The 26,346-nt window shown below is 36.2% G+C and overlaps 2 protein-coding genes across 6 annotated transcripts in view; one reads left to right on the top strand and one right to left on the bottom strand.

The window, feature by feature from the left end:
- The window catches only part of LOC123563631 (uncharacterized), a 29,951-nt gene extending 21,933 nt beyond the window's left edge, over positions 1 to 8,018 (top strand). For both annotated transcript variants that reach the window (XM_045356533.2, XM_045356532.2), the window contains exons 7-8: positions 976 to 1,184; positions 3,929 to 8,018. In XM_045356533.2, coding sequence (XP_045212468.2) covers positions 976 to 1,184; positions 3,929 to 4,272 — 553 coding nt within the window. In that variant the 3' untranslated portion in view covers positions 4,273 to 8,018. The remainder of the gene's footprint in view (positions 1 to 975; positions 1,185 to 3,928) is intronic.
- A 9,676-nt stretch (positions 8,019 to 17,694) lies between these two features.
- Positions 17,695 to 26,315, bottom strand: LOC123563637 (tubulin polymerization-promoting protein family member 3-like). Of its 4 annotated transcripts, none has more exons than XM_045356546.2 (4): positions 26,179 to 26,315; positions 25,387 to 25,675; positions 24,445 to 24,622; positions 17,695 to 20,374 (listed from the first exon to the last, which is right to left on the bottom strand). In XM_045356546.2, exons 2-4 carry the CDS (start codon positions 25,668 to 25,670, stop codon positions 20,189 to 20,191), a joined length of 648 nt encoding a protein of 215 aa, XP_045212481.2. In that variant the 5' UTR covers positions 25,671 to 25,675; positions 26,179 to 26,315; the 3' UTR covers positions 17,695 to 20,188. The 4 variants fall into 4 exon arrangements, with proteins under 4 accessions (XP_045212481.2, XP_053389989.1, XP_053390006.1 ...); XM_053534014.1 differs by lacking the exon at positions 26,179 to 26,315 and adding an exon at positions 26,034 to 26,172; XM_053534031.1 differs by lacking the exon at positions 26,179 to 26,315 and adding an exon at positions 26,091 to 26,108.
- Positions 26,316 to 26,346: the final 31 nt, after the last annotated feature.

Here is a 26,346-nt window from a genome sequence, read left to right on the forward strand (position 1 = left end):
CGCGCTGAGATTAAAAATTGTTGCAAAATGCACATCTCAACGTAATTAAGCATAAAATAAAAAGAAAATTTTTGTTTTTCGTGAATATTGAATATATTTCACCTCGAAGTGAGAAAATGTTCACATTTTCACTCGCGCTACGCGCTTGTGAAAATATCTGAAATTTTCTCACTTCTTAGTGAGATATATTCCATATTCACTCAAAACAAACAAATATCCTCTATGTATTCATCTTAATAAAATGAAACTTGGTATACTTCATTAACATTAAGTGGACATATGCGTGTTATCAGGACTTTAATGTCCGATTAATTGTTCTGATGAAATATTACAGCTGCATTTGAGCATTACATACTTAACTCCTAGTTTCCATCCAGTTGAAATGAAACTTGGTATACATCATCAACATGAAGTGGACATATACATATTATCTAGATGTTTATGTCTAATTATTTTTTTCTGGAATTTTGTCCCTGTTGTAGACTTTATTTATTATTATATTAAGTATTTTCAGGGTGGGGGCATGTGCCATACAAGGTTGACATCATTCTTTGTTTAAATATTCTAATTGCTGGACAACTTACTGCGCTGCTCAGAGAGCTGTGTATTCTGAGTCCTAACTTGCCATGGTTTCATCTGTAAGTCCTGTATCATTAAATGAGCCGCGCCATGAGAAAACCAACATAGTGCGTTTGCGACCAGTATGGATCCTGACTAGCCTGCACATCCATGCAGTCTGGTCAGGATCCATGCTGTCACTTCCATAGCCTATTGCAATTAGAGAAACCGTCAGCGAACAGCATGGATCCTGTTATGCATCATCAACATTGATCCATGCTGGTCCCAAATGCACTATGTTGGTTTTCTCATGGCACGGCTCAAATATTTTATAAGGTCTGCTCTGTTTAAACTTACGTAGACCCTTCTTTGCAGTAAGAATAGTAGTTGACACATTATTTTTATTTTCTGTAATAGTGCACCATACAAGTTCTGTTGGAAGCTTGCACCATACAGCAACAGTGTGGCTGGTAATCAGACATGTGTTTATGAAACAGAAATGCCTGTCTACACAATACGTGTACCCAAGGAAAGTCTTTCAGAGGTCGGAAAATACTCTCTCACCATATATATAGAGAATGACGTCAGTGTACTTACCAAGCAGCATTATGTAACAGTGAAAGAAGGTATGTAACTAATCTAGTTGTACCCTTTCAAAATATGGAATGGGGGCATATGGAAGTTTGTCTCCCCAAAAATTTGCTTTTGGAACAGTTTTTTGTCCATCCATCACAATTCTTGTTCTCTATATATTGTTGTAACCCCTGAAAGGATTTTCAGAAAAAACTACCTACAAAACATCGACCAAACTGAGATGTGCAGAATGTAACAAGGTCAAGGTCAACATTGCACAGTGAGAGCAGTGTTAAAATAGGGATAGTAACAAGGTCAAGGTCAACATTGCACAGTGAGAGCAGTATTAAAATAAGGATAGTTTCATGTTCTCTTTCCTTTCATCCACCTTGAAAGATCTTCATTTAACTTGCCCCAAGGGTTAAACGTGATGAGACAATTTTCAGAACAATTTTCCGCCATGTCTGTTCAAGGTCAATGTCCCAGGGTGAGATCATGGATCGAATTGAGATTACTTTGTGTCTGCTCTGTATCTTTCTACAGCCAGAGGGATTTTCAAACAACTTGCCACTAACCATTACCATAGTGAGATAGCATGCAGTACACAACTTAGTTATTAGGGTCAAGGTCACATAATGAGATACTAGGTGATGATGGCAAATCATAGATAAGCCTTGTTAGTACTCCAGAGGTCATTTTTTATGGAGACAAAAGTTTGGATTTGGGGCTCACTAGGGTGAAGGTCACTGTCACTTCAAATAGAAAAACAATTATAGCTAAAACACTTACGTTAGGAATGAGATATAGTGGTGAAAGGACACTGCTACTAAACATTGAAAAATGGCTTCTGCTCAGTATCTTTGGGTACACCTTCTGCTACAAGAATTGTTGTGTAGATAGATTTTATTGAGACAAAGGTTTTATAATGTTGTAAACTTCAGTTAGTCCTGAGAAGTGTGATAGACATTACAAATATGCAGTTGCGGGCATTACATATCAATCTGTGAGATGTCGAACACTGAAAACACTGAAAACTGGTTTCTTGGTGTTGCAAATTTCTTGTTGTTAAATCATTAATGTGTTCAGTGAATAACTATAACTGGTGTTCATTAATAAATTAGACTGTAATGTGTGTCATACAAAACAATGAATCATTGATTCATGTGTAGATAATAACAGGATGTAAAACTCTTATGACAGTTTGGTAAGTATATATGTGGCAAGTACTTGACAATGTATATTTCCTCACAAAGATAGTGGAAGTATTGTATGAGAGATTCTTCTGTTTGAATCTGAAAAAAGTAATCTATTGTTACATAAGAAATGGATTATCCTTCAAGTTCTGATGGTAGGTATAAATTATTGTTTCTTGTGTCTTTTTCAGTTTATGTCATCAGTCATGCATGATATTTATAGGTTATTAGCGATGTTTCGGGAAATAAGCACCAGTTCTGCAGCGGAAATATTGTGTAACTTTAGGAGCGCAATATTCCTCTGCTAAAGAACAAGTACATATTTCCCGATGCAAAGATAATAACCTTTTTATTACATACATATCTGCATGTATAAGTGTAATGTTAATATTATGACTTTGTTCAATAGTCTGAATAGGATTGACAATACTGAACTAAATAAAAGAATTAATGCAACAACGCACCCGATATGAAATTCAGGGGTGAGTGTATGGAAAAATATCAATGTTTCCAGTATCATTGTAACTAAACGGGAATAGAAACGAATATGTAATAAAACCATGGTACTTGAGTCTCAGTTTGGTATGATCTTACAGAAAAACTAGCCATCTTTAAACTTACATTGTCTTATAATAAACTGAGAATTTCTGTTGTAATTTTTGTAACTCTGCAATATACTGGCCACTGTTCCTATTCCAGTTGTTATGTCTTTAGGAGTGATATCTATTTTTTCCTGTAATGTATCATTGGAGCCACATGAGTATTACTCAAGTTGTCATTATTTTTAGGAGTTACCCCCCTTTTTAGCTCTTCCAAACAATAGGTTCAAGATGAAGTGTGAGCTATTAGTATAGATGGTTGGTGTTGCATTTGTTGTGTATAAATTTACTGTTAATTCACTAGATTATAACGACCTGTTATCAGTGCAATTTGTCCAGAATGTTTGAAATTGAGATATTTTTGGCGAAAATCTAGGTTTCTAAGATCCAATCACAGAAATCTCTAGTTAAGGTAATGAACCCGTAATAATTATCAGCAATTTCAGATAAATTACATGAGAAACTGGTCAGATTGTTTTTCTATATCAGGGCTTATTCAGGTCGGAAACCATGTGATCTGGCATCATATCTTATTCAAATAAACACTCAGAAGGTCCAATTTTCTACCATATCTACATGCTACATGGCCAGCATAATTTTCTTTCTATAACATTGGGCAACTTAAAAACTGATGCCAAAAACAAGGTCACCTTATCAAATCTGTAACATCTTATACCTGATCTATTTGAAATCTCATCAGAATGTCTGACTCAGTAAATGTACTGGTGTTGCATATTAAACACTGGGATATCTTGGTTTAAAAACTAGGCCATTAGATCAAACATACATGTAGAACAACATGATAAGCACTCTTAAAATTACATTTTAACTGGATGTTCATTAAACGTTTTTTGTCCATCTACTCAAGAGAGCAAATTTAGGCCATCTTGTCTTATTTTTAGAGACCAGACCCTCACCAATCCAGACACTCCATGATTTATGTTTTTGTTCAGGGTGTTACAGTTTTATTAGTTATCTCCCTTGTTTTGTTATTGTTTTTTTCAGGACCGGTACCTCACCCGTCTGGCCACTCAGCAGCATATGTTCTCATTCCGGTTGTAACAGCTTTAGTAGTTATCTCCCTTTTATTATTTGGTGGAGTGTTTTATGTTAACTACCGCAGAAAGAAACTGCACCATATAGAATCAGCAGATTTTCAGTTCCACAGAAGCATTCAAAAGACATCTAGTGAAGGCTGGTTTTGGTCAAATGTTAAAGACGCATTCAGAGAATTGTTAAGTTCACGACATTCTGACCATAGCTGGGAAAGAATTAACAGTAGATCTGGTAACAGAAATACAGAACAAGGAAGAGGATATGGCTCCATGGTCAGTCCAGTAGAGACCTAGATACGGACAAAATGTATTATTTAAGGTCTGAGATTTGTAAAGCTTGTGATATAATTTATGAAATGTTAAAACATTATCTCATATTTTCATGGAAAAGTAACCTTTTTTCATTTGCATACTATTAAATTAATAAATGTTAATTTTTGTTTGACAAACAATATAGTTATGAATATATATATATTTTTTTGCCATATATAAAGAAATCACTACTGGAACTGCGTTACAACAATGTATATTGTTATGTTTTCCCATTTTTCATGTCTGCATTTTGTCTATCAGCGCTTCTCGGACCTCATGCAGGATTTCACCGAAACCTTACAGGATTGATTGTAATGAAGCAAAGTTGTGCATATCATTTGCACATCCTCTATGGAATATTTACTGGAGTTATGTCCCCTTAAAAGTAATTTTTGAATAAATTTGTCTGGACTACTTCTCCTTTACTATTTATGGGATTTGAATGAGAGTTAAAAGTATGAATAGTACCAAGCTGTTGTTCATGCAAATTTAACTGGTACGGGTTTTTTGATTGAATGATTTTTTACTGAGTCATAGCCCTTTGATTATAAGTATTAAAGTCTATGCAGAAATTCTTGCCTGTGCCATGTCTCCAAAACTTTTGTCCAGAGTTCATTCAAGCTTCAGAGGAATGGTTGATACAAAGCTTAGTTGTATGTATTGCTGCCACATACCACTTGGAATGTTTTTTATCAGTATTAAGGTTTTAGCTTTACTGTTTGAAAAATATGTATAGCTATTGAACTTGTCCATGCGTCAGTGTCCCAATTTGGTTAAGTTTTTGTGCTTAAGCTGGTATCTAAGTAAACACTTGTGAATGGATTGAAACTGTATACAGTATTCTCTGTGGTAAACTGACTTACATTTTACAGGTTCAATAACTCTGTTGTTTTTTTTACAAAATGATGCCCTTTTTTTCAACTTAGCAGTTTTTGGTTAAGTTTTGTATGTAAGCTGGTAACCACTAACTGGAATGGATTGAAAGTTCACACACTTATTCACTGTAGAATCTGTTGATTGAACATGCAATGCACAAGTTTTACAACTCTACTTTACATTTCAACAAAATTATGCACCATTTTGACTTGGCAGTTTTTAGTTAAGATTTTGTATGTATACTGGTATCTCAGTACCCACTAATGGGAATGGATTGAAATTTCAGCTTTGTTCACCGTGACGATCAGACATGCTGTGCTAAGGTTGAATAACTCCACTTTGCATTTTTACAAAATTATGCCCCTTTTTCAACTTTTATATTCATTCAGTTGTGCTGTTGAATAGTTAAATGTTGCTGTCCTCTGACAGCTCTTGTTCTAAATTACACTTTTCTAGACTTTTTTGTACTGTTGGTGGGATCTAAATGAAACATTGTAGGAATGGTGAGTAGCAAGTCCATTTACACATACATTACAAATTTTATGGTTAGATGGTGTTCACTGAGTTATGACCGTTGTTTATTATATGTAACGTCTACATAGCACCGTTCATAATTTTTAGTACCTATATGGTTCTACGTATTAAAACTTCAATGTTCAGTCTCCAATACCTTACCAAGATTATGGGGAAGACAACTGTTTAATCAAAATACTCCAAAGTATGTGTTTATTATTTGCAAATATTCTGACAACAGATTTTAAAGAATTTCCCTCATGCTTATGAATAGAAAATTAACTGGATATGTGTGTGTGTTTTTTTTTTGCACTGGTTGCAAAGGCAGAATCAATCATGTTCAGCATGATAAGGGTTAAATACTAAATATCAATAAAATATGAAAAACAGTGATATATTGTTGTGTAGTAATAAGGTTGATGATAAAATGTTAAGATTTCTGTGTATAAATCATGATTCATTTCCAGATATAGTGTTGTTACAGTGTTGTTTTTATGTTGTTACTGTAACTTACATATTTTTGATGATTTTTTGAGAAAATGTAGTGATATGCTTAAAGAGATATTCCAGAATTTTTTTAATTAAGCTTTAAGTTGCCAAAATAGATATAAACTTTACATGAAATGCAATGTATATACTGTATATAGTCTTGCTTGTTGATTTACACTTGTTATGTTGTTTTAGCACACACTTATTATGATTATAAGGTGCAATATATTACCATATTTTGACAGATAAATTGATGTTAGTGTAGTGCATAATTAGATTAGGATGGATACACAACTTCTTTATACCTGTTTTACAGTTATTGTCATGTATGCTAAATCTTACTTCTGGCAGCTCTCTTTTTTCACCTAGCAGACAATAATCTGGGTGCTTGTCCATGCCTAAAATATTACCAGAATGAGCACCTGTGGTCTTCCTCCACCATCAAAAGATGGAAAACCGTCTTGTGTCCCAAGTGTGTCCAGGTGATCCTAAACCCAGCAAAAACGAAAGTATTCTTTAACCCTTACCCCACTAAATTTCTGTAATGAACTTTTCCATCTTTCAGTTTTGACAGTACCATTTAAACTGTTAGGAGGGGTGTTCACCAAAAGATACTGACTGAATGGTGAACAGTGCAGATCACGATCAGACTGCATGGATGTGCAGGCTGAACATGATCTACACTGGTCGCAAAGGTAGAATCAGTCGTGTCCAGCATGATAAGTGGGTGTTAGTAAAGTGTATTATTTAAAAATTTTGAAAATATCATTTGCCGTTGTTTTAAGCAGTTCTCGACAACTCCATTGTAAAATTTAGGCTCATGAGTATTTTTACAACTATATGTGACCCATATTATGCTTTGTTTATTTTTTGAAGACATTCTACTAATATATTCCAGGGAGCAACATAGGCTACAATTTTTCCTAATTTAACAAAGTTTAGAAGAGAAAATTCAATGTCAAGGTTGTTTTCAATTTACGGAAATTCAGATTTTTTAGTTCCTGTATATAGTTGGTAATGTCAGAAATGATGTGTTGCATATATATGATGTTATTTTAAGACCGAAGGCCACAAAATGCTGTTGAATTAGTGATTAATTACCTTGTTTGATTTTCAAAGTCTGCCGATTATGGTAAGACACCATACAAGCAAAAATGAGCCATGCCATGGGAAAACCAACATAGTGGGTATGCGACCAGCATGGATCCAGACCAGCCTGCAAATCCGCGCAGTCTGGTCAGGATCCATGCTGTTCGCTAATAGTTTCTCCAATTCCAATAGGCTTTAAAAGTGAACAGCATGGTGCCTGACCAGACTGCGCGGATGTGCAGGCTGGTCTGGATCCATGCTGGTCGCATACCCACTATGTTGGTTTTCTCATGGCACAGCAAAAATGCATTCTAATTTGAATGCATAACTGTAGAAACAGGATGAACTATGCATTTATTATTCAAAAATCACAAATTACAAAAAAATGATAGAACTTTCCAAAAGTAATGGCTAATAATGGCTGTACAATTTATTTGAGTTATTTACTGCCTTTATAACATTGACAACGTAGTATCACTAGTATGTGAAAACCTACATATATTAATGGATGTTGGTGGATTTGTTTTCATCATGTACACCAGCTTATATTTTTTCATGGCCGACCTTGTATTTACTGATTTATGAATGCTGAGACTTTACATCAGTTCTCATAGTTGCAAAAAAATGGTAAAAATTGAGTTTATTATACACTAGATATACATGTAATCACATAACATGTATTCATATTTAATACCAATGCCATATGTTTTGTATGTAATCTCTAAATCATTATTGTTTTGTAATAAAAAGAAAAATAGCAATTGCTGTACTTAATTTTACATCATTAAACTATGAATTATTATCTTTTTACTGAAAAGGGAGATAAATCTTACCAGTTTGGTGTGCCAGTGAAAATAGTCATTTGTTTCAATCCTTTTTAGCTTGACTATTCGAAGAATAAGTAGAGCTATCCTACACACCACGGCGTCGGCGTTACACCTTGGTTAAGTTTTTCGTACCAGTCCACATTTTGACAAAGTCTTTTGAGATAAAGCTTTGAAACTTTCAACACTTGTTTACCATCATCATGGCCAGTTATAGGCAATAGCACATAACTCCATCAAGGATTTTGGCTGAATTATGGCCCCTTTTGACTTAGAAATCATGGTAAAGTTTTTCGTATCAGTTCATATTTTGACAAAGTCTTAAGATAAAGTTTTGAAACTTTCAACACTTGTTTACCATCACCATGGCCAGTTATAGGCAAGAGTACATAACTCAATCAGGGATTTTGGCTGAATTATGGCCCCTTTCGACTTAGAAATCTTGGTTAAGTTTTTCGTACCAGTTCATATTTAGACAAAGTCTTTTAAGATAAAGCTTTGAAACTTTCAACACCTGTTTACCATCACCATGGTCAGTTATAGGCAAGAGTACGTAACTCCATCAGGGATTTTGGCTGAATTATGGCCCCTTTCGACTAAGAAATCTTGGTTAAGTTTTTGTACCAGTTCATATTTAGACAAAGTCTTTTGAGATAAAGCTTTGAAACTTTCAACACTTGTTTACCATCACCATGTCCAGTTACAGGCAAGAGCACATAACTCTGTCAAGGATTTTGGCTGAATTATGGTCCTTTTTGACTTAGAAATCTGCGTTAATATTTCGTACCAGTTCATATTTTGACAAAGTCTTTTGAGATAAAGCTTTGAAACTTTCAACACCTGTTTACCATCACCATGTCCAGTTATAGGCAAGAGTACATAACTCCATCAAAGATTTTGGCTGAATTATGGCCCCTTTTGACTTAGAAATTTCGGTTAAGTTTTTCGTACCAGTTCATATTTTTTGTAAAGTGTTTGACATATGGCTTTTAAACTTTTATCACTTGTTTAGTATAATAGTCTCTATCTGTAGGAAAGAGAACATAACTCTGTCATCTATTTTGGCTGAATTATGGCCCTTTTTGGACTTTGAAATTGGTTCTGTTTTCATACAAGTCCATGTTTTGTCAAAACTATTTGACATATGGCTTTTAAACTTTGAACACTTGTTTATCATTATGATTTCCATCTGTAGGCAAGAGTACATAACTATTTTGGCTGAATTATGGCCCTTTTTGGACTTTGAAATTGGCTCATATATTGCCATTTAGTGCAAGACTTATCAAAATCAAAGTAATACAGGAACATTGTTTGTCTAATCTATTTATTTTTATGCCCCCCTTTGAAAAAGGAGGGGTATATTGTTTTGCAGATGTCGGTCGGTCGGTCGGTCGGTAGGTCTGTCGGTTGGTCGGTCGGAATGTAGACCTATCCGTTTCCGGATGATAACTCAAGAACGTTTAGGCCTAGGATCATGAAAGTTGATAGGGAGGTTGGTCATCACCAGCAGATGACCCCTATTGATTTTGAGGTCTGTATGTCAAAGGTCAAGGTCACAGTGACCCTGAATAGTAAAACGGTTTCCGGATGATAACTCAAGAACACTTGGGCCTAGGATCATGAAAGTTGATAGGGAGGTTGGTAATGACCATAGGATGACCCATATTGATTTTGAGGTCAGTATGTTAAAGGTCAAGGTCACAGTGACCCTGAACAGTAAAACGGTTTCCGGATGATAACTCAAGAACGCTTGGGCCAAGGGTCACGAAAGTTGATAGGGAGGTTGGTCATCACCAGCAGATGACCCCTATTGATTTTGAGGTCTGTATGTCAAAGGTCAAGGTCACAGTGACCCTGAATAGTAAAACGGTTTCCGGATGATAACTCAAGAACACTTGGGCCTAGGATCATGAAAGTTGATAGGGCGGTTGGTAATGACCAGCGGATGACCCCTATCGATTTTGAGGTCAGTATGTTAAAGGTCAATGTCACAGTGACCCTGAACAGTAAAACAGTTTCCGGATGATAACTCAAGAACGCTTAGGCCTAGGGTCACGAAAATTGATAGGGAGGTTGATCATGACCAGCAGGTGACCCCTATTGATTTTGAGGTCAGTATGTCAAAGTTCAAGGTCACAGTGACCAGGAACAGTAAAATGGTTTCCAGGCAATAACTCAAGAACGCTTGGGCTTAGTATCAAGAAAATTGATTATTAGGTTGGCCATGACCAGCAGATGACCCCTATTGATTTTGAGGTCATTAGGTCAGAGGTCAAGGTCACATTGGTTAGGAACAGTCAAATGGTTTCTGATCTTCTTGTCCAAAACGATAGGGCCTAGGGCTTTGATATTTGGTATGTAGCAAAATCTAGTGGTCCCCTACCAAGATTGTTCAGATTATTTCCGTGGGGTCAAATATGGCCCCACTCCTAGGGTCACATGGTTTATATAGACGTATATAGGAAAAAAAATTGAAAATCTTGTCCAAACCACAAAGTCTGTGGCTTTGGTATTTTGTAATGTAGCATCATTTAGTGGTTCTCTACCGAGTTTGTTCAAGTTATCCCTCTTGGGTCAAATATGGCCCTGCCTCAGAGGTCAAATGGTTCATATAGACTTATATAGGGAAAAACTTAGAATCTTCATGACCATAACTTACATCATTCAAATTTGGACCACATGTATAGTTTTGAGTGGCAAGATGAACCTTGACATGAGTTGACCTTGATCTTGACCTAGTGACCTACTTTCACATTTCTGTACCTACAGCCTTCAAATTTGGACCACATGCATAGGTTTGTGTACTGAAAAAAACTTTGACCTTGTTATTGACCTAGTGACCTACTGTCACATTTTTGAAGGTACAGGCTTCAAATTTGGACCACATGCATAGTTTTTTGTTCCAAAATAAAATTTGACCTTGATTTTGACCTAGTGACCTACTTTCACATTTCTCAAGCTACAGCCTTCAAATTTGAACCACATGCATAGTTTTGTGTACCGAAATGAACTTTGATCATGAGATTGACCTAGTGACCTATTTTCACATTTTTGAAGGTACAAATTTGGACTGCATGCATATTTTTGTGTTCTGAATTGAAATTTTACATTGATTTTTATCTATTACCTACTTTCACATTTCTCAAGCTATAGCCTCCATTTGAAGCACATGCATAGTTCTGTCTACCGAAATGAACTTTACCTTGAAATTGATCTAGTGACCTGCTTTCACATTTCTCAAGCGACCGCTTTCAAATTTGGACCACATACACATTGTTTTGTACCTAAATGAAATTTGACCTTGATTTTGACCTTGAGCTAGTATTGAAATTTGGAACATTCAAAAATGGCTCAGTGGATGGCACCAAGATCAATCTGTAATCTCTTGTTAGGTTAATAGGTTAAAGTTCAAGGTCAGATTAAACCAGAATGGTAGAATTTTGTTTACAGTGAGCATATAATTTCTGTTCCTTGTGCAATTACTGAATGCATCAAGGGGGGCATTTCGTGTTCGACGAGCTCTTGTTTTTGTCTGAATCTGTGGAAATATTTTGACCCCATTCTTCAATCAATTCTTCGAATAGTCGAGCGCGCTGTCATCAGACAGCTCTTGTTAATTCCTGCAAGGATTGTTTTAAATAGATATGTATGGTAAAACTGGCTGTATATTTGAATACTGATAGTTCTGTCTTTTGTTTAACTTTAGTAACCCTGATAGTATTAAATCCATTAATAACATTAGGGTCACAGTGGAGAGTGGTGAATCTCTTGCCCACTAATCTATGTGGGTTTGAGCACTGCTGTGGTAACCTTGTGAGGAAGTCATCTAGCTTGCTTAGTAGGCCGGTGGTGCCACACAGGTGTATGTCGGTGCCACACAGGTGTATGTCTGTGCCTGGAATATCCTGGGTCCTCCTTTACCATGTCAGAAATCATTCGTCCTCCGCCTCTGATTCAGGGGAGTTGGGAGAGGGGGCGGGGAGGGCGAAGTTGGCAGTTAAAGTGGAGAAGTGGTTCACTGGTTCTGTTTTGGTGTCAGCCAAAACCAACAAACAGCACCATAAGAAAGCTGGAAGTCTCCATATCTTAACTTTGTGACTTGTACCAAAGAAATGAGTGACAATCGTAGCATTAATCTGGAAATAAGACTCTTAACGCTTAAAACAATTGTAAATATGGCACTGATGCCGAGGACTCGAGAGGCAAATAGTGTTTTGTCTGTCCGTCTATCACACTTCCTTAGGTGTCTAACACCTACAGTTTTCATCTATTTCAAATGAAACTTCACATACATCATCAACATGTGACGTGCACTCGACCACTACAGTTTTCATACTTCATTAACATGAAGTGGACATGCACGTATTGTCGGGAATATTATTTAGTTATGCGCCTTGTGTACCTACTCCTACAGTTTCCATCCAATTTAGATATAACTTTGAATACATCACCACGATCAGTGTGCCCCATTTCTGGTCTTAAGTGTAACACAACTATAAGTGTACCCAGTGTGCTTAACTCATTCTACAGTTAATGTAAATTGTTATACAAGGGCAACATCAGTTGGACATACCAAAATTACAACTGCTTCTGTACATTGTATACTCAACTCCTCCTACAGTTACTATTTAATTCAAATAAAACCTTAAGTACATATTATGTTGGGACTTCCATAATATTTTGTCTTGAACTTAGCCCCTATTTTAGATTTTACAATGTCGCAACTGTGTTTCCTTATGAAGACGAAAGTCATCAGAGCTGTTGCAACATCGTGTGTAGCCACCATGTTAATGATCCTCAGCAAATTCATATTATTCATCAAAACTGAATGAAACATCAATCATGCCTGCTTGTTTTTATTTTGATGAAGATATGCCCCCTTTTTTAGAAAGCAGCTTTTATTCATTAGTTTACATCAATATACTTTTTCCAATTGCCAGCAAGTTAGTATCTCAGTTATTGCACATCATAATTAAATAAAACCTTACACCTTATTCGTTATGGTAATACCAGCTGAATGACATAGGTCACATATCTCATGCTGTCATTTTGAAATAATTCCCCTTTTTGTTCTTAGACATATTTCTCTCTCTCACTCTCTCTCCCTCTTTCTCCCTCTCTCTCTCTCTCTCTCTCTCTCTCTCTCTCTCTCTCTCTCTCTTCGCAGCAATATGCTGTTTGTGATTGTAAGAGAGTTATTATCTCAGTAACTACATATCACAACTGAATGAAACTCTACACACTTGTGCGCCATCATAACAGCAATTGGATGGCACATACTCCATAACTTTTATTAACTAATAACTAATAGTTTATTTTGTTGAAATAATGCCCCTTTTTAGTACTTAGCCATTTTTTTAATATAAATTAGATTTCAACATTCATCTGCTTTCGTCTTGAATGTATTTTATTATCTGCTGCGAAGTGGGAGGGGAATAGATAAAAACTGTTCATATGTCTGTATGTCTGTTCATTTGTCTGCATCTCCTCACCCCACCCAACCCCACTAACCACCACATTCCACCCCAGTCTACACGTAGACAACAAAAATTATTTTACTTTTAGTTCCTAGTGATTCTTGGTACTGTCACTTAGTACCCCATTTACCCGGACCACATTTACTCTTACTTTGATGGGGTTTTTTTTTTTTTTTTTTTTGCTTAATTGTGTTTCTCGGTATCGTTTCTTAATCAACCAACCCCTAAACCGCCGAAGATTGTACACTCAAAAACTTACCAACCCTCCCCACCCACTCTTACATTATGTGCTATTGTAAAACTTCTAATCTTTTATGGCGAGCTTCGTTGTTTGTTGGCCACTCTTCCTAATTGTGTTCTCGACTCCTCCTACAGTTTCAATCCATTTAAAATGAAACTTGCATGGCTCTATGGCTGTGTTTGCGGTGCTCTGTGCTTCCAGGGAATCTACCCTTACCTTTTATCTTTTTTGTTTTGGTATACATCATCGCCATCTAGTGGACATTTGCATATTCTTGGGTGTTTTTTAGCTCACCTGTCACAAAGTGACAAGGTGAGCTTTTGTGATCGCGCGGTGTCCGTCGTCGTCCGTCCGTCCGTGCGTCCGTCCGTCCGTCCGTAAACTTTTGCTTGTGACCACTCTAGAGGTCACATTTTTCATGGGATCTTTATGAAAATTGGTCAGAATGTTCATGTTGATGATATCTAGGTCAAGTTCGAAACTGGGTCACGTGCCATCAAAAACTAGGTCAGTAGTTCTAAAAATAGAAAAACCTTGTGACCTCTCTAGAGGCCATATATTTCACAAGATCTTCATGAAAATTGCTCAGAATGTTCACCTTGATGATATCTAGGTCAAGTTTGAAACTGGGTCACGTGCCTAAAAAACTAGGTCAGTAGGTCTAAAAATAGAAAAACCTTGTGACCTCTCTAGAGGCCATATTATTTCACAAGATCTTCATGAAAATTGGTCAGAACATTCACCTTGATGATATCTAGGTCAAGTTCGAAACTGGATCACGTGCCATCAAAAACTAGGTCAGTAGGTCTAAAAATAGAAAAACCTTGTGACCTCTCTAGAGGCCATATTTTTCATGGGATCTTCATGAAAATTGATCAGAACATTCACCATGATGATATCTAGATCAAGTCGAAACTGGGTCACGTGCCGTCAAAAACTAGGTCAGTAGGTCAAATAATAGAAAAACCTTGTGACCTCTCTAAAGGCCATATTTTTCATGGGATCTGTATGAAAGTTGGTCTGAATGTTCATCTTGATGATATCTAGGTCAAGTTTGAAACTGGGTCACGTCCGGTCAAAAACTAGGTCAGTAGGTCTAAAAATAGAAAAAGTTTGTGACCTCTCTAGAGGCCATATATTTCATGAGATCTTCATGAAAATTGGTCAGAATGTTCACCTTGATGATATCTAGGTCAAGTTCGAAAGTGGGTCACGTGCCTTCAAAAACTAGGTCAGTAGGTCAAATAATAGAAAAACCTTGTGACCTCTCTAGAGGCCATATTTTTCATGGGATCTGTATGAAAGTTAGTCTAAATGTTCGTCTTGATGATATCTAGGTCAAGTTCGAAAGTGGGTCACGTGCCGTCAAAAACTAGGTCAGTAGGTCAGATATTGGAAAAACTTTGTGACCTCTCTAAAGGCCATATTTTTCATGGGATCTGTATGAAAATTGGTCTGAATGTTCATCTTGATGATATCTAGGTCAAGTTCGAAACAGGGTCATGTGCGGTCAAAAACTAGGTCAGTAGGTCTTAAAATAGAAAAACCTTGTGACCCCTCTAGAGGCCAAACTTGTGAATGGATCTCCATAAAAATTGGTCAGAATGTTCACCTTGTTGATATCTAGATCAAGTTTGAAACTGGGTCACGTGCCTTAAAAAACTAGGTCAGTAGGTCAAATAATAAAAAAACCTTGTGACCTCTCTAGAGGCCATACTTTTCATGGGATCTGTATGAAAGTTGGTCTGAATGTTCATCTTGATGATATCTAGGTCAAGTTTGAAACTGGGTCAACTGCGGTCAAAAACTAGGTCAGTAGGTCTAAAATTATTAAAATCTTTTGACCTCTCTAGAGGCCATATTTTTCAATGGATCTTCATGAAAATTGATCTGAATGTTCACCTTGATGATATCTAGGTCAGTTTCGAAACTGGGTCATGTGCGGTCAAAAACTAGGCCAGTAGGTATAAAGATATAAAAACATTGTGACCTCTCTAGAGGCCATGTTTTTCATGAGATCTTCATGAAAATAGTGAGAATGTTCACCTTGATGATATCTAGATAAAGGTCAAAACAGGGTCACGTACCTTCGAAAACTAGGTCAATAGGTCATATAATAGAAAAACCTTGTGACCTCTCTAGAGACCATATTTTTCAATGGATCTTCATGAAAATTGGTCAGAATTTTTATCTTGATAATATCTAGGTCAAGTTCAAAACTGGGTCACATGAGCTGAAAAACTAGGTCACTATGTCAAATAATAGAAAAAACGACGTCATACTCAAAACTGTGTCATGTGGGAAGAGGTGAGCGATTCAGGACCATCATGGTCCTCTTGTTATCTGATTACTTATTAGCTCACCTGTCACAAAGTGACAAGGTGAGCTTTTGTGATCGCGCAGCGTCCGTCGTCCGTCCGTCCGTCCGTCCATAAACTTTTTCTTGTGACCACTCTAGAGGTCACATTTTTCATGGGGTCTTTATGAAAATTGGTAAGAATGTTCATCTTGATGATATCTAGGTTAAGTTCGAAACTGGATCGCGTGCGGTAAAAAACTAGGTCAGTAGGTATAAAAATAGAAAAACCTTGTGACCTCTCTAGAGGCCATATTTTTCACAAGATCTTCATGAAAATTGGTCTGAATGTTCAACTTGATGATATCTAGATCAAGTTCGAAACTGGGTCACATGCCATCAAAAACTAGGTCAGTAGGTCAAATAATAAAAAAACCTTGTGACCTCTCTAGAGGCCATATTTTTCATGGTATCTGTATGAAAGTTGGTCTGGATGTTCACCTTGATGATATCTAGGTCAAGTTTGAAACTGGGTCACGTGCGGTCAAAAACTAGGTCAGTAGGTCTAAAAATAGAAAAACCTTGTGACCTCTCTAGAGGCCATACTTTTGAATGGATCTTTATGAAAATTGGTCAGAATGTACACCTTGATGATATCTAGGTCAGGTTCGAAACTGGGACACATGCGGTCAATAACTAGGTCAGTAGGTCAAATAATAAAAAAACCTTGTGACCTCTCTAGAGGCTGTAATTTTCATCGGATCTGTATGAAAGTTGGTCTGAATGTTCATCTTGATGATATCTAGGTCAGGTTCGAAACTGGGTTAACTGTGCTCAAAATCTAGGTCAGTAGGTCTAAAAATAGAAAAACCTTGTGACCTCTCTAGAGGCCATACTTTCAAATGGATCTTCATGAAAATTGTTCAGAATGTTTACCTTGATGATATCTAGGTCAAGTTCGAAACTGGGTCACGTGCGGTAAAAAGCTAGGTCAGTAGGTCAAATAATAAAAAAAAACCTTGTGACCTCTCTAGAGGCCATATTTTTCATGGGATCTGTATGAAAATTGGTCTGAATGTTTATCTTGATGATATCTAGGTCAGGTTCGAAACTGGGTCAACTGTGGTCAAAATCTAGGTCAGTAGGTCTAAAAATAGAAAATCCTTATGACCTCTCTAGAGGCCATACTTTCAAATGGATCTTCATGAAAATTCTTCAGAATGTTCACCTTGATGATATCTAGGTCAAGTTCGAAACTGGGTCACGTGCAGTCAATAACTAGGTCAGTAGGTCAAATAATAAAAAAACCTTGTGACCTCTCTAGAGGCCATATTTTTCAATGGATCTTCATGAAAATTGGTCAGAATTTTTATCTTGATGATATCTAGGTCAGGTTCAAAACTGGGTCACATGAGCTCAAAAACTAGGTCACTATGTCAAATAATAGAAAAAACAACGTCATACTCAGTTCAAAACTGGGTCATGTGGGAAGAGGTGAGCGGTTCAGGACCATCATGGTCCTCTTGTTTCTTGAGTTAGCCCCTTTTTATTTCATACATTATTCTATCAAGCATTCTGGGGACATATGTCACACATGTGCTCGCCCTATCATTGTTTATTAATTATCTTACAATGAAATGCAAACAGCAAAATAAATGTTTACAAAAAAGAATCTCACCCAAATATCAGAAGAATGCATAATTGTAGAAGTACATTTCCAGATCATAATTTCACATTAAATGGTACTCACAAACTTATGAATAATGTAAAAACGTACTTATACTGGTTGTTACATAACCATTTGCTGTACATATAATGAATCTAAGCACTGACATTTACTTTTGAAACAAACATATGACAACATTTTCAGTAACGTTTCGAAGTTGTTACTTGATAAAGAAATAAAAACCAGAAGTCTTACAATGAAACACCACTCGTTTCAGCGTTCGGATATCACGTTGTTGGTAGTCTTTTTGCAAACATTTACGTCCTTATTTCTATTATTTTAGCACAAAACAAAACTTACGCTTTTCAATTGTACGAGGATACATTACTGCACACTTTATTTTAGGCAACATCTGTGACATACAAGAAAAACGTAAAAAGAAACATTTAGTTGGACATAAAGCACATTATAGTGCTGAAATGTTGCACAGGTTTAACATCTGTTACGCATAGGAAATACGTAAAAATGAAACATATATATATATATAAAAACACTGTACGAGGGTCCAGCGAAAAGTTCTGTCATTGGATTCGAGTTTCTCAAGTGCTACGTTTTATCAAAAATTATTTTTATTACAAACCTTCGAAGTATTCCCCCTTTTCCGAAACACATTTTGTAACCTTTTTACCCAATCGCGGAAAACATAGTCTACTTTTGGTATCTGTTTTGAGACACTAATAAATGACGCTGCCAAGAGAACCTCTGGACTTATATTTCTTTCCAGAAAGCGTTTTCTTAGGCCTTTAAAATAAAAAAGTCACATGGATTCAGGTTAGGTGAATAATGCGGATGGTTTACAACTTCCACCTTTTCAGAAGCCAAAAAAGACTTAACAACATCGCACTTGTGAGAGGAGGCGTTGTCGTGTATAAGATGGACTACTGACCAGCCTTAGCTTGGACGTTTCTTATTGTAAAACGTTTTTCACTTTCTTCAGTACAGAGTTCAGTGACTGTATGACCAGATGGACAAGGCACCTGAACGACTGGCCCGCCAGTATTGAAGAAAACTGGGTACATCTTTTCAAAACTTATAGTTCTCTTGGCAATACAGGGGCGTTTTTGATCTTTTCTCTTCCATTGCTTATTATCATCCTTTCTGTGTGGCTCAAACATGTGTATACAGGTTTCGTCACCTGTTAGCAAGTTAGAAATAACCCGACTATCACAACTTTTGTATGTTTTCAAAAGTTCACGGGAACATTTAAGGCGTTGTTACTTTTGCTCCTCAAGGAGTATAAGAGGTACCCACCTAGCGCAAACCTTTCTCAGGTACAAACGCTTTTTCAGAATTGTTCGCACACTGCCTTCTGATTATGCCAGTACAACTGGCTATATCTTTCATCGACAATCGCGCATCCTGTTCGACCACAGCTTTTACAGCAGCAATGTTTGCCTTGGTAACAGAGGTTTTAGGCCTACGAATAGCTACGAATGTTAGTCTTTCGTCCATTTTACAATGTGACAAGTAGACTGGTCAGTGTATATGTCTGCATGTATTTCAATTTGAAATAACTTGGTCATTTGAAAAGCAATTTGCACGAAATAAACGGGTATCGTTAGCTACTGGACACGCCATTCATTTGCAATGAAGCGTTTTAAAAATATCTCCGATAAAACTACAGAAGCCCATTTTTAAGTGACAGAACTTTTTGCAGGACCCTCGTATAGTGCTGAATGTTGCACAGGTTTACTGGTACGACAATAACCAAGGTATTCTGAATATTGTAGACTACGTTTTCTTTGGTTGTTGCAATTTTAGTTTAGAGCAAGAATATATCATCTATACAAAGGCTATGTGCAGTTAAAGCTCAAATTAATGCTTAGAATAACACTGGTGTAAATTGAAAATGGTACAGTTATGCATATTGGCTAATGTACTTGTATTCTAAAATTAAAACAATTTACTGATAAAACGTGCCCTACAAGACCTTGCAGCTAAAAGTATGTCTATTTTCCCGACAGCTCAAACTTGAACACCCTTAAAATAGGACTATAATATGAGATGCACTTTGAGGATTTTTGTGGATTTAACAAAACACACTGCTGGTATCAACCATAAAACAAGAAACTAGTTGACAGCTAGTCAAGGCTCATCTAGTTAACAGTACTTGTAGTACACATTTACCATTATACATATAGATGATAGAAACTGTCTGACTTTTAAATAATGCAATAAGTTATTTAGATGAAAATGTGAATTGTGAACGCAAACTACAGCTGAAGAAAGCGGACTCTGGTTCATGTATATTGAGACCCATTCACTTTTTATTTTAATACAGCTGGTAGACACTTTTTCCAGCACTTGACATTTTGATTATTCACTATAAGACCTGTTGAACTATTCATTGCGTAAACGTGTTCATTTTTAATTCTTGTTTTCTTCGTATGTACCTTCGCCCTTGTAACTGGCGACATATCCCGATTTCTTGCCCTCATCAGAACGTCCCGCCTTGCTACGCCCTTTACCTGTCTCGTCAAAACGTAACTTGTGCGACCCAGTGTATTTGGTGGTATCTGTAAGTCCTTGCACGTTTCCTGTGGCTGACGGTTTCTGGAAGGAATGAAAACTTCATAGATATTATTTGCTTCTTGTGAGGTTCAAGAGATCTTACACTGCCGATTTACCAGTAACTTCTTATTTCCGTAATATCATTATACCCGCCCACCCTTAAATTTTCGGGAAAGATGGTGGAGTGGGAAATGAGATGTGCATATAACTTTCGTCTTGTTACTCCGCCCGTAAATCTTTGACCAAGTAACTCATACAGCTAGGATAAAATCATTTGGTCCAAACTAACAGCAATGCATCACTATGAAGTGAAGTTGCGCACATTTTCAAGATACGAATTGCCATGCCTCTGGCACTCTGAAATGTTACAGAGTGTTGTATATTGTGCAATTGTAAAACAGAAAGGTGGAAATTCCACAGGTCGCTCAACACGACAACAATGAAAATGTTGCAGGTTCGGTTTGATTGAGCCTGTTCATGTACGGTAGTGGAAATGCATGCTACCGTCCACGCCCTCTAGCCCCGGGTTGAGCAGAACTCAACATTTACACATGCTACAAGTACAAAAATCAATTTAGAAACATCCGCAGATGTATTCAATGGGCCGACAATCGGCGACAATCGAATAATCGTCGGCGTTGCATTCATGAGCGCGATCGCCGACTTCACTTTTCCCTGACCGATTAATTACTTGTCACCCCAACGGATAATTTAGTTGTTTCTTATCTTTTTCTTTCTGGTATTTACGGTTCTTTAGGGCAATTACGCCAAGGGAAACTACACTACGTAAAAATGGCTTCCTCCAAAGTGTCAAAAGAAATTGATGTCATTTGCGATCACCCAGATTTTGGAAGATATATGGCTTTTACAAAATTAAGCCGGGAAAACCATCAGCCTAAACTCTTGACATTAGTATGGCAGTGTGCATAGCATAACGTTAGACTTACGCAAGCATATTAGTAAAAGTATTTTCAATTTTTGATTTTGTAGGATTGAAATTATTCCAGTCGTTAACTAAGAATTAATAAATCGTTAATACTTTTTTTTTCTCCAAATAATTTTAATTTAATAGCATAATATCACTGGATAAGTCCCTGGTGAAATTAAGACAGTACCTGATTTGAAGGTTACTATCTTCACAAATATTTTACTTTTATGCTGTTAACTTACTCATATTTACAATAGAAATAGGATATTTGATGTCTGTGAGGTTCATTTCTTAAGTAATGACATAAAACATACATTGTGAGGTGATCTTATAGATATGCAACTAGAGTAACCGATTATCCGATTATATCCGATTAATCGAATCGGTTGGCTTTTCCGATTATGCCGATTAATCGGTTGGCAAAACTAACCGATTTGCCCATCACTAGTATTCATACGGCGGTGCACATGGAACCTTCAATGATACACTAGCGTGTAATTCCATGAAAAGCGGCGTATGGTCCCCAGTTAAAATAATGGGCAGAACTAAACAATTGGAATTTAGAAAGGGGATCTAAGGTTACGAGCCTGCATATCACAGGAACATGCCCTGTTCGTATACCTCCTACAGATTTCAAAGGATCTAGTCCAAACTTAAAAAAATATATAATTATTAGATACACTCACAAGTACATAATTGTCAGGATGTCAATGTACCCTACATTGTTCAGTTGTTTCCAACTGAAATTTTATAGAGTGCTGTATATTTCTCAATACTGATACAATCCTTGTTTTAGCAAGTTACCGAGTATCGCTGTGGCAATGCAGAAGCCCCCTACCCGTATAAAACTTTGTTAGTGTTCATCCCTTGTGGTTGTTGGCAACAGTTTTAAGGCTAAAATGCTTCAATGCATTTAGGAGGTAAGAAACAAAAACTATTTTTACTTAAATTTCAATAGTGACATTGACCTACAAGCATAAATCATGTACGCGACACATTGTTTAATCATGGGGAACATTTGTGTGCATACTAAGATAATCCATCAATACTCATAAGTTATAGGGCAGAAACAAATTTTTACTTGACCTTCAATAGTGAACTTGACCTTTGACTTACAACCATGGGTTATGTGCGCAACAAATAGTCTAATTATGGGGAACATTTCTCTTTAGTAATAAAAATATGCTTTAATACAATTAAAAGTTATGGGGCAGAAACACATTTTTACATTACTTTAAACAGTGACATTGACCTTAAACCGACAAACATAGATCATGTGTTGACACATTGTCTCATCATGGGGAACGTTTGCGTGGAGCACTAAGATAATCCATTAATGCATATAAAAAATACAGAGCGGAAATTTTTACTTGACCTTGAGTTGTGATCTTGATCTTGAACGTACAAGCGTAAGTCATAATCTGCACAATCTGCATACTGCCCTCTATTCATATACCAGGTTTTATGAACCTAGCTTGAATATCTTTTTGCTAATTGCAGGATCCAGATTTACGGCGGACAGACGGAAGGAGGGCATTCCTATAGTCTCCTCCGGTGTTCCACCGGTAAGGGACTAATAACCCCTCTTACAGTTTTAAACGGATCTGGCTCGAACTTAAGGAAAGTATCACTATAAAATTCACACTATGCATATCGTCAGGACTGCTTGAAATGTACCGTGTATCAGTTTTCAAGTAGCGAACCCAAACGACAGAACTAAAATGCTATGAAGCGAACTTATGATTTTTTTGTCAGGAATACATGTACCCCAGTATAACACCATACCCCACTTCTTCCCCTAAGTAAACGCATATCCTTTTTTTTGCCAAAAATAGATTTTTGATATATTGCTAATATAAAAGTACAACCATATACCGTATACATCAGAGTAAACACCCCTCAATACAAATATTCATCAATATACCCAAGTATAAATACTCGGCAACCAATACATGCACCCTCTCCGTCCTTATTGCAACAAACGTCTACAGAACGGAATTTTTAGGTACTCCTAGATAATTATTAATTTATCTCCTCTTTTTAACTTAAGATTACGTAAGTACTGAACAACTGTACACATTTTATAAGTAAGGAAATATAATATAGAGGAAAGTTTAAATAGTGTAAATCATTCATATCAGGCACGTGCTTTTGGTCCAAATTCAGTGATACATTTCATATTTTGGCTCTCTATAACTATTAAGCACTAATATCAGATCTGTTTTCCCAATATATTCCAAGATATATGATTGATAAGTATTAACGCTAGATCAGAAATGTTATCAATTCTAGAGATAAAACTGGGCAAAGCAAAACTTGTATCAGTCTTTCAAACGATAAAGTTATTTGTAGAAAACATTCTGGCTGTTCTCGTTTTATCTATGCATGTACATCTTTACTGGTAATTATTTGTTTTAGATCTTATGTCATTATGTACCTTGCCTTTCTCATTAAATCACTATATTCCTATTTTGCAGACTTATACTTATAAATGACATTACCATTTAAATAGCTGTTCAAAATGTGTGGATGCATCACAACGCAAGTTTTTTTTTTCCATGGGCAATTTCGAGAAAGATGCACGTTTTACTGATGACGATGTAAATAGTCGTAGAAAAATGAATGTTGTTACTTCTGAAACGCTCCGCTTTTTTAGTCATAGTATTCATTAAGGATAGGTATCAGCAACATATAACTTCTAAGGAAATGCATTTGGACTATAAAATATTTTTACTTTTCTACAGTTTATATCTTTGACCATATCACCTGTACATACAATACAAATGAATTCAAATCTTTGAATCATTTGTCCTCCACCTCTGATTAATGTGCGGAAGTTGGCAGTTACATGCGGAGAGCAGGTTTGTACTGGCACAGAATCCAGGAACACCGGTTAGATTAACTGCCCGCAGTTGCATAACTGAAATACTGTTGAAAAACGGCGTTACAAATACAGCTACGAACACTGTTTTTCACAACTACTTATATTGTAGGAGATACAAACTGTCACAACATAGGCAACCTTTAGTAGATTTTATTTTTTCCCCAGTTGAAGTCTGTGGCTTTCAATATTCGCTATGCTCTGACATGCATCATGTTCATGAAGGACAAACAAAATGTTATTTGTTTCCCTGTATATCATGTTAATCTAGGCTACCAATGTAACTGATACGCATGAACTTACCACAGTTTTAATTTTTGGTCCAGTGGATTGCATTACTTTTTCTTTCAGTTTTTCGTACATTTCGTTTACTTTTGGATCATCTTTACCCAGCTTGTCATTATCTGTTTTAAGCTTAGCAAACTCATGTGCAGTAAATTGCAGGAATTTCTCACAATTACCTTTGTTTACAATCATATGCCTGCGAAAAAAAGAGTCTTCTTTTTACAAATTTATCATTTCACTTGTGTGATTCAATAAGAGCTCCTGAAGCTAAATAAGTATACAATATGAGTCTGTACATTTTAAAAGTTTGTAAACGTTAAGTACTTACAAATTAAAAGTGACATATATTAGGCCAATACAGTGTGTTTAATGCCTAAACACATTTGATGTATTAAGAGTTTATATCCAGTTTTGTTTCTACAGAGTAAGGTAAATATTCTGTTTTAGTTTTTCAAACTATACTGAAAAGAGATATATTGAAAAAGTTTGCGGATGAAGTTGTGAAAACACATTTATTCAGGGAGTGCCTAAATTGTCCGCCAGTCTGCAATATTGCTGTATTATACAACAACGGCACGAACTTCATGTGGGGAAAAATAGGTCACTTAGTTGCGATGGGACTTTAGATTTCAGAATAGAAGCACACAAGTTTTGTTCGTGCATAAAACACGTTTTTCATACATGTATAAGGTCACTGTAGTACATGGTGACATATAATTGACTTTCTGCTCGAATCATGTGTAAAATAAGGAAATACAAAAAAGATTGAAATTTAGTAAGAAAATCTTTAAAAATGAAAGGATGAAAAGTCTGCTGTTATAATATCAATTAAGCGTATAGATATGAAAAAAACCTATTATTAAAAGCAGAACGTCTATATACAGGTATGAAAAAAACAACAACATTAAAGTGAACGCACACGCGAGCCACGTACATGTTAAATCTCAATAATGTACTTACGGTTTACTTTTCTCTTTGCACTTTGAAAACACACTAGAGTCAACCCTGTTAGTTAAAATCACTTTTTTGAACTTAAAATGATCTTCAAAACAATCTTTTACTAATTTATTGCACGCTTTTGAGGTAAAATGGTCTTTAGTTTTAATGTCACAAAAGGCGGAAAATTTTGCTGCCAAATCTACATTGACATCATCATTTTGAGAAGATCCCCCAGATGCCGAACCGGAAGTTTCCGTAGATCCTCCATCTTGACAGGCCGGTTTGTCGTCATCATTTGTCGCCATTTTACCTAATTTTAATACAGAATGTACTAGCTAAGCTTCATATAGATATCAGATAACAAAACCAAAATCACAAAATACTTAAATTGAACGTTCGTGCTATAAATGGTTAAGTTTCAAAAATCAGTCAAAATGCTCTGATATTGGAGCGTATCTTGTATCTTCCGCTGTTACTCTGAAACTTAAAAAGTTACTAGCCGTAACAAACACAGTTACAATCCTTCATAAATCGACTGAAATTATCACTAAACGTTTAAAACCGAATTGAGGAAACTAACGTTTATAGCCAGATCCTTTATCATTTAAACTAAGAAAGTGGGGACGTTTTCCGGAATAAAATTTATTTGTAGTAAACGAACACGTTACCTTAAGTAAATACTAAATCCTTGAAACAAAAGCGTTTTATAAACAGATGAAAATGACCTTTATGTTATTGTATCCGTTTTGGCTGAATGAAATAAATCCATTAAACATAAAACATGTTACATGTAACAGTCAATTAACCACTTACGTTGTACTATATCCACTTAATCTATCATCGGCAAAGAAAATATTGCAAGCAAGAGGCGTTTCCTGGTGACTCATCGGTGAATTTATATTTGCCTCACTGCAAGACATATCTAAGCTGCTGATGTACATGCCCGAATTTCTAACTGAATGGAAAGACATTTGACAATCC

This window comes from Mercenaria mercenaria, chromosome 2 (assembly GCF_021730395.1).
Source record: "Mercenaria mercenaria strain notata chromosome 2, MADL_Memer_1, whole genome shotgun sequence".
NCBI lineage: Eukaryota > Metazoa > Mollusca > Bivalvia > Venerida > Veneridae > Mercenaria > Mercenaria mercenaria.